Below are 12,161 nucleotides of genomic sequence, written 5' to 3'. Positions count from 1 at the left end.
CAAATTCACGAAAAATCAAACATAATAGATCATTAAATTGAAATGTGACGGTAGACTTGACTAAGCCTGATCCTCTTAGCTCAGAAGACAAGGACGGGTCGTGTTATGAGAAATGTCAAGGTAGACTTAACTAAAACTTAACTATGCATGGATAACAGAGTAATTTTTCTTTCCATTCCAACAAATGCAAAATGAAACTCAAAACAATCTCACATAATACAAATAAAAAATTCTTCCATTATCTTCTTCAGAACACAAGCATCTCTAATCTCCACCACCGACAAAGACCCAAGACATTAAAATTAAGAACATATAGAATCAAAAGCAACACAAAAGACCAAAGAGAGAGAGAAAAAGATGGTTAAGATCAAAACCATAATGATAGAACAATCAACAACAAACTAATGTCATATCTCATCAAATTTTTCAAAAAAATAAATAAAAGAAAACAAGTAAGAATCAGACAAGCCAACATACCATGTCTATTTTTGCATTTGAATTTTTCCTACCTCTATTAAGTTCCAAACATGTTTTCGAGTCATTGGAAATTACTTTTTATGTTACAAAATCACTTTTAAAAGTATAGACACAAACGAACGTTAATATGCCATGAAAATCACTTTTAACAAAACATTTATTAGTAAAAATCAATTTTGTTAACTAGTTTCTAAAAACACTCTCAAATATGCCTTCCATAACCTGGTTTAGGTTTTCAAGAAAAATGACTAATGGGCCAGGATACTCATGCCATGGAGTGGCAAAAAGAGGTTGAGCTTTGTATTTTAAGTATCATGTTGATGAAGACATGTAAAAGGTCTTATGATACATATCAGTTGAGAAAACAAGTAATAAAGAGAAATATTTGAGTGTATCAAGAAAGCACCAATACATATAGAAGCTTAAGCTAATGGATAAGAGAGTAAATTTAAGTTGAGGAACTCAACAAGTTCTACTTGACCTAACTAACTTGACTCTATATTTTTTATGAGCTTTTTTTAATGCATATTGCATATGTTTTTTTTTATAATTGTTGATTATCTCACTTTTTTATGGTCTGCATTTACGAGCCTCTTTTCTTTCTTTGTTATGAACTGCGGTAACTAGGCGTTGCTAGAACCGATGGGGTAACATTTCTATGGTTCTACACTTAGTTTCTAAGTGTGATTGCTCACCTCTAATTTTCAAAACACTTAATTTCTAAGCACATACAATGTTCACCTAGAAAAAAATGAAAATTGTTGTAGTTAAGATCAAAACTAAATAGTTATGAAATAAGACATAAGAGATTTGATTTTAACAACCTTCCCGTTGTACTTGGGATCCACTCTGGCTTTGTGCTGGAAAATTGGTTTGGAGCTGATCGTAAGCTTTCAGTTGCTCTTCTGTAACCTTTAGATACTCATCAAAGCTATAAGCTTTGCTTCCCAACGAAGAATCTTCTACTATTACAATACATAAGAAAATTCTATTTCATAAACCCTGTATCATAATTGAGGCTGGTAGAATGATTATTCTATAACCTTACCGATAGTTTCATTCTTAACATTCATAGACACGATGCATGGCAGCTATCCAATTCTATTTCATGTTCTCGAGAATGGCTCGGTTTAACAATAATGTTAATTTTTGTTTTCTATTTTAAAATAATAACGCTGCTTACTAATCTTTTTTTTCCATTTGGCATTCTACTTTTTCTACTCAGCTTTCTTTCCCTAGTGATAACAAATAATACGGGTGATAAAAAACTTAATCACTCACTTGGTTCAGCCACCGAAAGCCCTTCTGCTTTAGAAATAGAAGATGGGTTTGAGTAGGTAGATTTACTTGCATTGTATGTGCTGTTCATTGAACTCTCAATTTCATCGAGACCAATTTCTCACTCAAACATGGTCTTGCATTCTCTAGAAACGTCCTACAAACAAAAATAAAGAACAAAAAACTACAATAAGGTCTATGAAAAAGTTATAAAGGAAAATCTCAAAAACTGATATGTAAGTCATAACAACCTTAAGTTCTCTTATCGTGGGTTAAAATGCACGTAACGTTTTTCCAAGAGTCCGAGCAACCAGCATGTAAATAAGTTAAGTCAACTAAATTTGCTATAAATTTACTCGTATTAACATTATCATTGTTATAGACTTGACAACTTCAAATTTATCAATATAAAATATGCTTTAACAAAACGTACCTTGAGGTTCCTCCAACCTTATTAAAAAAGCAAATAATCCAAAAATTTAACAAATTTATAGTGCATATTATGTATATCAATTGATCACAACAAAATAAGATCGAACAAATACCCATGAGTAATATTTAGCCACCAAATGAATAATGATGAAAACCTGAAAACAAAACCGAGAAAAAAAAAGGAAACAATTCATCAACAAAACAAATTTTAGGGGACTAAAAAATTGCTTACCTTATTACACACTTCAAAATATTAAGAAAAGTGGAGGGAAAAAACCAACCAATAATCAAAAAAATAAACTTCAACACAAATAGCCATAAATTTTCTTCTTTAAAGGTATCACAAATAAGTCCATCAGTAATAACAAAATAAAAAAGGGCAATGTGCAAGAATTCTGCAATCGTAAAGCTATGCTAAAGGCAGTATGAAATCAAACTTGAGCACTAACAAGAAAATTTGCAAAACAAAAATTACTAGACATCATTAACTAAAGTTTGCAAAACAAAAATTACTAGACATCATTAACTAAAGTACCAGCACAACAATGAATGTGTAACCTCCGCAAGAGCAAACCCGAATGGAGAAGAACATGAAGAAATATATAAATAGAAGAAACATAAAAGACAAACATGAAACACATGGAAACATGCAAAGGGGATAAATAAAAGTACAATTATGAAGTGATGAAGCACAAATACAGGTACCAACAGAACTAGAATACAAGTCTTACCCTATCTCGACTGTCGAGGAGTGTTAACCAACCGTCGGAAGGTTGGTTTTATTTTTTAGAAAAAATTAATGTTATTCTGAATTCTTTTTCAAGCCACTAACCAGCCCCTCCTTATCTATGATCGGCGATCAACTCCTCAACCTCTAATTACATTTAAAAGAGTGATGCGAACATTGTGTGAAATCCCAAAACCTTTGATGGATCCCACCATCACTCTCTTTCTATCCCCTTCAAAACCTCATTATTTTCAAGAGAGGCCTCAAAGCTTCTTCCAATTAACATAAAAGAAGAATGAAAGAGAAGGAGAGAAAGGGAAAGTGGTTCAAAAGCTATGGAAAAAAAAGTAAAAGAACATGGTCTACTCATTGGCACATCTTACACATCTTACACAGATGATAATGTTAGGGCAAGGCAATGAGAGACAGAATGCTTTTGGAGCCTTCTCCTCTACTTTCGAAGATTTTAATAAACTAAAATATGCAAATGTTACAAGAAAGATCTTTGGAGATTTGAAATAATCCAAAATAAAGAAAAAGGAAAACCCCAATATGTACAAATTTCAGAATCTAAAACTTGAAAAGTGATTGAATGATGAGATATGTTTGTACAATCAATTATAGAGACAGTGAAATATTAAAAAAAAATGAAACGTACCAAGATAAAAAGAATAGCAACTAGTATTATGACCTTTGTATGTCTTCAAAATACAAACATCAAAATGAATCAAGAGATCTACCACACAAATAATGGTATCAACACAAATAAAGCAATTGTTTTATTAACAATATTTGAGTACAATTAAACTAAGCATGCTATTGTCCTTGACAAATTTACATTCTTCTAATCGAACAAAATCTGACCTTTAAATAGTGATAGAAACTAAAGATGAAAGCAAGTTCAGCTACAACTTCAGACCGTGATATATATGACAGAACCTAAAAAAAAGAAGAAGTACCTAACTATATATACACAGAGGAGATCTGACGCTTACTAGCACATCGGAGGCTCAATCGATTTATATTTAATTGAAAAACAATACCTATATTTTAATGCATACACATTGAATAGCCCCTGTTTCAATCCAATTTACAAAACTACCTCCATAAAATTACATAATGGGGGAAGTTCGACCGGATGCACTGTGCTTTACCAGAACCACATGAAATTATTTAGAACATAGTTCATTCAAGTAACTTTCTATTCAATAATTGAAACAAATGGAAAGAGGACAATTGAATATTAAATAAAGATGGAATTAATTGGGAACTCACGGAGTAATGCGATTCGTTCGGGGCTCACCGCTGGAGTTGAAAGAGAGACAAGGATTAGAAAGGAAAGGAAGAGGAGCGTCTGATAATCCAGCGGATTCTTTGATGAGTGGAGTAGTAGTAGTAGTAGTGGAGGTTCCAAGGACATTGAAGTCAATCCGGTGAGAGTGAGGGAATCCAGAAGGTTGAGGTTGAAGAGAGTAGAAATTGCAACCAAAATCGGTGAGGATGGTGGAATCGAAATTGCGAGGGAAGAAGAAAAGAGCATCACAGGTCGAAGTAGAGGAGGAATCAACACTGGTTAAACTGGTTTTGGTTGTACGAACAAAGAAGAATTAGGGTTTGAGAAGAGAAAGGGAAAATGGAGTGTACGAACAAAGAAGAAGAAGAAGAAATGGAAAGGATGCGCTAAGAGAAGAAGATGGAGATGGATGGGTGAAATGGGTATGATAGGGTTTCGAAAATGGAGTGTACGAAGAAATGGAAAGGACGCACTGAGAGAAGAAGATGGAGATTGGATCCGCGACTGAGAGAAGAAGATGGAGATTGGATCTGCGACTAAGAGAAGAAGATGGAGATTGGATGCGCGACTAAGAGAAGAAGATGGAGATTGGATCCGCGACTAAGAGAAGAAGATGGAGATGGATCCGCAAAATGGGTATGATAGGGTTTCTGTTGAGAGATAGGCCAAAGAAGACAAGAGAGCAAGAGAGAAGGGGGGAGGAGAGGGAGACTTGGCCGTTAGAGAAGAGGAGAAAGAAATTTGAAATGAGAGACTGTACATGTAGGGTTTTTATTAGATTTTTTTTTTTAATTTTGCTTAAATGGATTTAGAGAATTAATTATCTCGTTCACCGACTCATATTAGCGGTCCATTGGTCCATTGTTTTGTCCTTTTTTTTTCAACAAACAATCATATTTTTTTACAATATAGGACTAAAAAAGATAACTAATTTATATATATATATATATATATATATACATACAACATTCTCACCTACAAAGGGTATGTTTCTAATTTTCGTAACTTTATGCCTTAATATGGCAGTGCTGTATAATGCAAATCCATAATAGAAGAAACATCATTTACAGAAGAACCAAAAAAAATGAAGATTGAATATAATGTACTTTAATAAAATTAAAACAGTTGGAGAGTCTTTGCATTCTTATATTGTACTAAGGATTTACATCGTTATTCATCAATAAAGTTTACTATTGAAATACTACATACTGGAGTTCCAACACAAACAGATGAAGAAAACAAAAGCACCAAAGAACCAAAACCAAAAACAACATATCCAAAACAGCCCCACAAAACAGGGAGAAAAAACAACACAGAGAGAACAACTTTTCCACCTCAAAACTCATAGCTCTTTAAAATATTTAAATAAGAAAGTTTCAACACTTCAAAATCATTGATTCTGTGGATATGAAAAGAAATTGACCAAACATTAATTCCAAAATCACAATTACAAATACGTTGAATGTTCGATTTGACAAGAAGATATCCTAAACACGGCAGAAAAGTGTGAGAGAAGGGGAGAGGAGGGAGAAAATAGAGAGAGAGAGGCAGTAGTTAGAGAATAAGTTGGGGGAAGAAATTTGAAATGAGAGAGAGAGAAGGGAAGAAGAGAGAGAAAGTAGAGAGAGAGGCAGCCGTTAGAGAAGAAGTGGGGGAAGAAATTTGAAATGAGAGAGAGAGAAGGGGGGAGGAGGGAAAAAGTAGAAAGGAGTTAGAGAAGAAAAGCCCATTTAAGAAACATTTGAATTATTTGTCATAAAGCCCATTTAAAACGCAAATGCTCCATGCAAATCCAGTTCAATTATAGTTTCTTCACCTCTGCTTCCACAAGTCTCCAACATAAAACAGACCGTTGGAGAGAGAAAATTGAAATACAAAATGGAAAATCTAGGCACATTATAATTTTTAAAGAGATGACTAACCTTCTTGATGTTACGTTTTTCACCGTCAAATATGTCCCATTGTATATTTTGTGTAAATTCAGAATAAAGTCATACCACTTGAAATCCTGAAGAATTACTACCTGCAAAGAAAAGCATCACATAGTTAAGAAGACAAGGAAGGAAAAAGTGATCAAACAAAATCCCACAGAAACGAATTATACCTCTAGACTCCTGTTGGAAGGATCAGCATTTGGCAAAATTTTCATACCACCGCCAAAGTATTTAGCATTTCCAATGCATAGAGCAGTTACTTGTGGATATAGCTCCCATTCACCGTCATCAACCTGTGAGTTATGGCATTCTACATAGATGAAATTAAATAAAGATGGTAAAAATGCAGTCACCGCCCCCTCCAAAATGGTCTACATTTTGAAACCACCTTGAGACGAATAGGATCGGTATTAGGGGTTATTTGGGTATTGAGGGCATAAATAGTTAGGGAGTGGGTTATATTTGGTTATAAATAGAGGGATAGGGGAATGGAGAAGAGAAGCAATATTTGGGTTTTAGGGCTTGAGATTGTGATCTCAAGAAGGAGAGGATCCAAGTACCTCGAATAACTTGATTTATTGTTTAAATCTATTATCTTTTAGTTTAGGGATTGGAAAGAGAAGGATTGTGGAGTTTGTGATAATATTTTGGTACACTGGAGCTAGAAACAAAGAATATTAAAAAACACATATTGTTATACACAGTCTGATAATAATACGAATCACTAGCTTTTCTTCTTCTTTTTTCTTTTTCTTCTCCTTTAATTTTTGTTATGGGTTTTGTATTGAGTTTTGTGTTTTAGATTGTGAAGTATGGGGTAGCTAAACTCTTAATCCTAGGGATAGATGAAGACAAAGTTTATGAATTACTCTTTGTAATGCATCTGATTATTTTGCTCTTAATCTTTTTCATGTTTTTATGTGAATAACGTTTATAATATCTTGATCACAGATTAATTGTTGATTGGCCATGAACCCTAATCTTTGCATGACTAGAGTAGTTATGAACATGGAAAGAGATAATTAAGGATCCCTGAGGAGGTTAGTTGAAAGAAGTGGACCTAAAAACTTTTGTTTATTAATAAAAAGAAAAATGAACAGAGATTCATATTCATTAGGGGTCTTGATGTTTAATTTAATTTAAATTGTATATGAATTTTTAATTACGAGAATTTTAATATGTTGCAAGAGCACTATAGCCAAGGTATAGAGTGAGAGGGATAAGGTTTATATGTCTTAGAGAATGGAAAGATGGAATTTGTGCTAAAATTATTAGTATTCCAAATACAATTATGAATTGGGTATAGTTGCATTCCCCCTTCTGGATTGCATAGCACTACACCTGAGACTCTGTTTGTGTTTCACTAAAAGCCATCACATATGCCCACAGTCCCATCTTCAGTAGTAGAATTGCCGACATCTTCTTTTCTTTCAGCTCTGAGAAAATACAAGACACAAAGGTCTCAAAAACCAAGTTACAAAGGCAAAATTGAATTGTGTTCGAACATAATAGTCTTTCTCGAAAAAACACTAAAGCTTGCATTATGCTAAGATCCACTTAGAATACAGGGATATTTAATGGCTAGTTTTTAAAGAAATAACCTACTGCCTTTATTTCCAAACCTGGTTTTTCTAAAATGAAAAAGGAAAACTATATTCGGTGGCAAATTAGTTTAGGTATTTTGCAAAAATGTCTTTAAGGTTTGTGATTTTGAAAATATAGCAAAAATAATCAAATCCAGGCTTTTATATGGGTGGGCTGGACTTTATTTGATCATTTTCTCAAATAATAAAGTTATAACTTGTTTTACCATTTTTGCAAATGTCCCATGAAAAAAGTTAATGCTCAAGGATAGCATTTATTTGTGAATACTGGTTTTTAAGCATTGCAAACGGTGTGATTTGAGTTTTATAATTAACACTATTACTCAAACGAACCTATTTTGAAAGAAATTATAAATTATATTGTTCTAGGAAGCAATTCATCAGTAGAGACTAAAAGAATATAAAAAAAATATTTCTCTTATAGTGAAAATAAACTCTTTCATAACGACTTCGTTGAATGGTCTCACTATATTTCCAGGCAGCGACCGTTCTTGTTAAACACTTCAATTCAGCATGGTCTTTCCATAAGAAGATCAAGGAGACAACGGCAAAAATTACCTTTTTGACCACTGGTTAGATAAAGCACCAATTGGAGAAGTTTTTGAATGGTCTTGACCAACAAGCGAACAGTCTGGTAGGAAAATCTGGTACCATTAAGGATTAAACCAAATGCAAACGAAACCAAAAGTTTAAACATAAAAAACATCAATCCTAATAGAAGGATAATACTTTTATCGCAGCCAGTCTTTCCAGGTGACTTCTGATCTTGAATCTTAAAAAGAAAGGAAAACAAAAGGATTTGAAGGAAAAAATAAAATAAAAATGGAATTGTAGCTCAAACCAGATTTTACCTTAGTTGTCTGCCTCCAACAAGTCCTCAATTGCGGAAGCGACATCAGGAACGTGTGAAGTTACTACAGAAGAATTTGATGTAGTTTGTTTTGTGTGGAATTCAAAATGCAGTCAGATTGAGTGGATCTGTTTCCAACAAAAGTGAATGCTTTTCTATGGCTTCGTCAAAGAACTTGCGCTTTTCTTCGTAGAACTTATTCGTTCAGCTGCTCCTATAAAGCTACTGTTAGTTCCAGCTGATTGGTCTCTCGGAATGGCAGAATGGATAGGAAACTGGGATATGCTTTCATTGGCTATCATTGGGGGCAGCTTGAGTAGGAAATTGGCTGACAGTGCATAAGCCTGTCGCTCTGTCTTGAGCTTTAACTTCTTTTGGGCGATACAAATCAAGAGAGACAATCTTTCTCTGAAAGTTTTGTATTCAAACAAAATCATTCCATATCTAAGAGAAGAAATATCAACACAATGGGTCTAGAATTCTATCAGGATATGCATGTACGTGAACATATATAATTGAAAAGCAACAAAATCGCAAAGGTACCTATCTGACACACTCATATATCCATTCAGCTGTAATGCATTGTTTGCCCCATTTACAAGCAGCCTCAAACTTTGTCCCATCGGTGAACTTGCATATTAGATGGGTTACCTTCTTTGTCAGCTTCTCCACAAACTTGGCCCCAAGTACAAAACACAGATTTCTTAACAATACTCTGTCTTTATCATCATATTGTGAAACACAAAATCGTATGTTTTCAAATCCAGGCAAAGGGACACAGCAAGGAAGAGGAGAATAGAGAATGTGCCCATTGGTATCCCACAAACATCCATCCTTCATAACGAGTTTATTTGAAATAGTCAGTAAACAAATAAAAACAAGATAAATATTCAATTCTCATTTCAAATATCAGTTTAAGATATTGAACATAATTAGGTTACGAAATAAATAATAAATATAAAATTAAAATTAAAAATCATCAGTAGTATCAAATTTCATAAAAAATGTTCTCACTTTTCCTCTTCTCATTAAGAAAGGTTCATCAAGACAAGTTCCATCTGTCTTGATATTTTTACCACCGTCCATCCTTGTTATTTTGTTCCAAGCTGCATTAGAATCTTTGTTGAAATCGCTAGAATCACTGTAACCAAATTTCAAATGTGGATAATGATAGGTTCTTTTAGAAAATCAAGCACGAGCAAAATTATTGTGTTAGAATTCTTCATTTGAATCACTTGAATCAGAACTCCAATTCTTCATTTGGGAGGAAATTTGAGTTTCTTGCCTATACCAACTAGCCAACTAGTATATTTTTTCTTCACCTGTCTTCCTTGATGTGTACAAATGCATCCATGCAAAATTAGGATGAATTTCTTTCTTCTTCCTTTCTTTTTTAATTTTAAGGGTTCCCCCAGTTAGATGTGTTGTTGTTTAGCAATGCGAACAACTCACAAGGCTCCCTCTTCTGATCAGACATCACGAAAAAATTTCCAATTTTCCACCGATGGCAATCAAAGTTGGTCCAAACGTTTGCTTCTAATACCGATAACAATTTGTTGTAGACCAAATGAGAGAATTTTATTAATATTTAAATTTGTGAATACAAGAAGACAAGTACTCTATTAAAATCAAACTAATCCTAATTAATAAAAGAAACTAATCCTAATCCTAATATATTAAGAATTTGACCATAATACCCTAATTCCTACTCCATAAAAAATCTTATGAGTTATAGTTCGTTCTTTAGTCCTCTTGTAATCAAGTTGACGAAAATGGTGGCAATTTTTTAAAAAAATTACTATAATTGATAGAGTTATAGTTCACAAAAAGAAAAATGGCCACACACCTGAGACTCTGTTTGTGTTTCACTAAAGCCATCACATATGCCCACAGTCCCATCTTCAGTAGTAGAATTGCTGACATCTTCTTTTCTTTCAGCTCTGAGAAAATACAAGACACAAAGGTCTCAAAAACCAAGTTACAAAGGCAAAATTGAATTGTGTTCGAACATAATAGTCTTTCTCGAAAAAACACTAAAGCTTGCATTATGCTAAGATCCACTTAGAATACAGGGATATTTAATGGCTAGTTTTTAAAGAAATAACCTACTGCCTTTATTTCCAAACCTGGTTTTTCTAAAATGAAAAAGGAAAAACTATATTGGGTGGCAAATTAGTTTAGGTATTTTGCAAAAATGTCTTTAAGGTTTGTGATTTTGAAAATATAGCAAAAATAATCAAATCCAGGCTTTTATATGGGTGGGCTGGACTTTATTTGATCATTTTCACAAATAATAAAGTTATAACTTGTTTTACCATTTTTGCAAATGTCCCATGAAAAAAGTTAATGCTCAAGGATAGCATTTATTTGTGAATACTGGTTTTCAAGGCATTGCAAACGGTGTGATTTGAGTTTTATAATTAACACTATTACTCAAACGAAACCTATTTTGAAAGAAATTATAAATTATATTGTTCTAGGAAGCAATTCATCAGTAGAGACTAAAAGAATATAAAAAAAATATTTCTCTTATAGTGAAAATAAAACTCTTTCATAACGACTTCGTTGAATGGTCTCACTATATTTCCAGGCAGCGACCGTTCTTGTTAAACACTTCAATTCAGCATGGTCTTTCCATAAGAAGATCAAGGAGACAATGGCAAAAATTACCTTTTTGACCACTGGTTAGATAAAGCACCAATTGGAGAAGTTTCTGAATGGTCTTGACCAACAAGCGAACAGTCTGGCGGGAAAATCTGGTACCATTAAGGATTAAACCAAATGCAAAGGAAACCAAAAGTTTAAACATAAAAAACATCAATCCTAATAGAAGGATACACCAATGGGTCTAGAATTCTATCAGGATATGCATGTACGTGAACATATTTAATTGAAAAGCAACAAAATCGCAAAGGTACCTGGTTGACACACTCATATATCCATTCAGCTGTAATGCATTGTTTTCCCCCATTTACAAGCAGCCTCATACTTTGTCCCATCGGTGAACTTGCATATTAGATGGGTTACCTTCTTTGTCAGCTTCTCCACAAACTTGGCCCCAAGTACAAAACACAGATTTCTTAACAATACTCTTCTTTGTCATCATATTGTGAAACACAAAACCGTATGTTTTCAAATCCAGGCAAAGGGACACAGCAAGGAAGAGGAGAATAGAAAATGTGCCCATTGGTATCCCACAAACATCCATCCTTCATAACGAGTTTATTTGAAATAGTCAGTGAACAAATAAAAACAAGATAAATATTCAATTCTCATTTCAAATATCAGTTTAAGATATTGAACATAATTAGGCTACGAAATTAATAATAATATAAAATTAAAATTAAAAATCATCAGTAGTATCAAATTTCATCAATAATGGCAGTTTCTACGCCAACTATCCATTCAAAATTGGCTTCAAAGCCGTAATTTAACGCATTTAACAGAAGTGTGCATCAATACTTTCTCAATTCCAGAGAAAAATATATAAGAAGCATCTATTTGTTTGGCACAGGGATGGAGTGCAAACCTTTGGAGTTCAAGGGACAGTCATAGAAAGACTTCT

The 12,161-nt window shown here is 33.4% G+C and overlaps 1 protein-coding gene and 1 long non-coding RNA gene across 14 annotated transcripts in view; both read right to left on the bottom strand.

Moving 5' to 3' along the window:
- The window catches only part of LOC116406038 (NAD-dependent malic enzyme 59 kDa isoform, mitochondrial-like), a 37,741-nt gene that overhangs the window by 15,341 nt on the left and 10,239 nt on the right, over window positions 1-12,161 (bottom strand). For 2 of the 13 annotated variants that reach the window (XM_031889747.1, XM_031889746.1), the window contains 6 exons: window positions 11,515-11,543; window positions 11,267-11,352; window positions 10,443-10,536; window positions 9,611-9,737; window positions 9,140-9,430; window positions 8,787-9,004 (listed from right to left, as the gene is read on the bottom strand). The exons of 7 other annotated variants lie outside the window; for them this stretch is intronic. In XM_031889747.1, the coding sequence (XP_031745607.1) occupies window positions 9,140-9,430; window positions 9,611-9,737; window positions 10,443-10,536; window positions 11,267-11,352; window positions 11,515-11,543 (627 nt within the window). In that variant the 3' untranslated portion in view covers window positions 8,787-9,004. Of the gene's footprint in view, window positions 1-1,301; window positions 1,443-1,758; window positions 1,913-2,006; window positions 2,017-2,300; window positions 2,343-6,130; window positions 6,232-6,312; window positions 6,436-7,483; window positions 7,579-8,786; window positions 9,005-9,139; window positions 9,431-9,610; window positions 9,738-10,442; window positions 10,537-11,266; window positions 11,353-11,514; window positions 11,544-12,161 lie in introns of those variants that run through there. 4 more of the 13 variants (XM_031889752.1, XM_031889753.1, XM_031889748.1 and 1 more) reach the window with 4 other exon arrangements.
- LOC116406043 lies at window positions 8,066-8,611 on the bottom strand. Its single transcript, XR_004219109.1, has 3 exons — window positions 8,598-8,611; window positions 8,476-8,518; window positions 8,066-8,390 (listed from the first exon to the last, which is right to left on the bottom strand). It is a non-coding gene; the product is annotated as an uncharacterized LOC116406043 (long non-coding RNA).

This window comes from Cucumis sativus, unplaced genomic scaffold (genome assembly GCF_000004075.3).
Source record: "Cucumis sativus cultivar 9930 unplaced genomic scaffold, Cucumber_9930_V3 scaffold58, whole genome shotgun sequence".
In the NCBI taxonomy this organism is placed as follows: Eukaryota; Viridiplantae; Streptophyta; class Magnoliopsida; order Cucurbitales; family Cucurbitaceae; genus Cucumis; species Cucumis sativus.
Note: the sequence above shows the minus strand (reverse complement) of the source record. Positions and strands in the feature narration are given on the sequence as shown.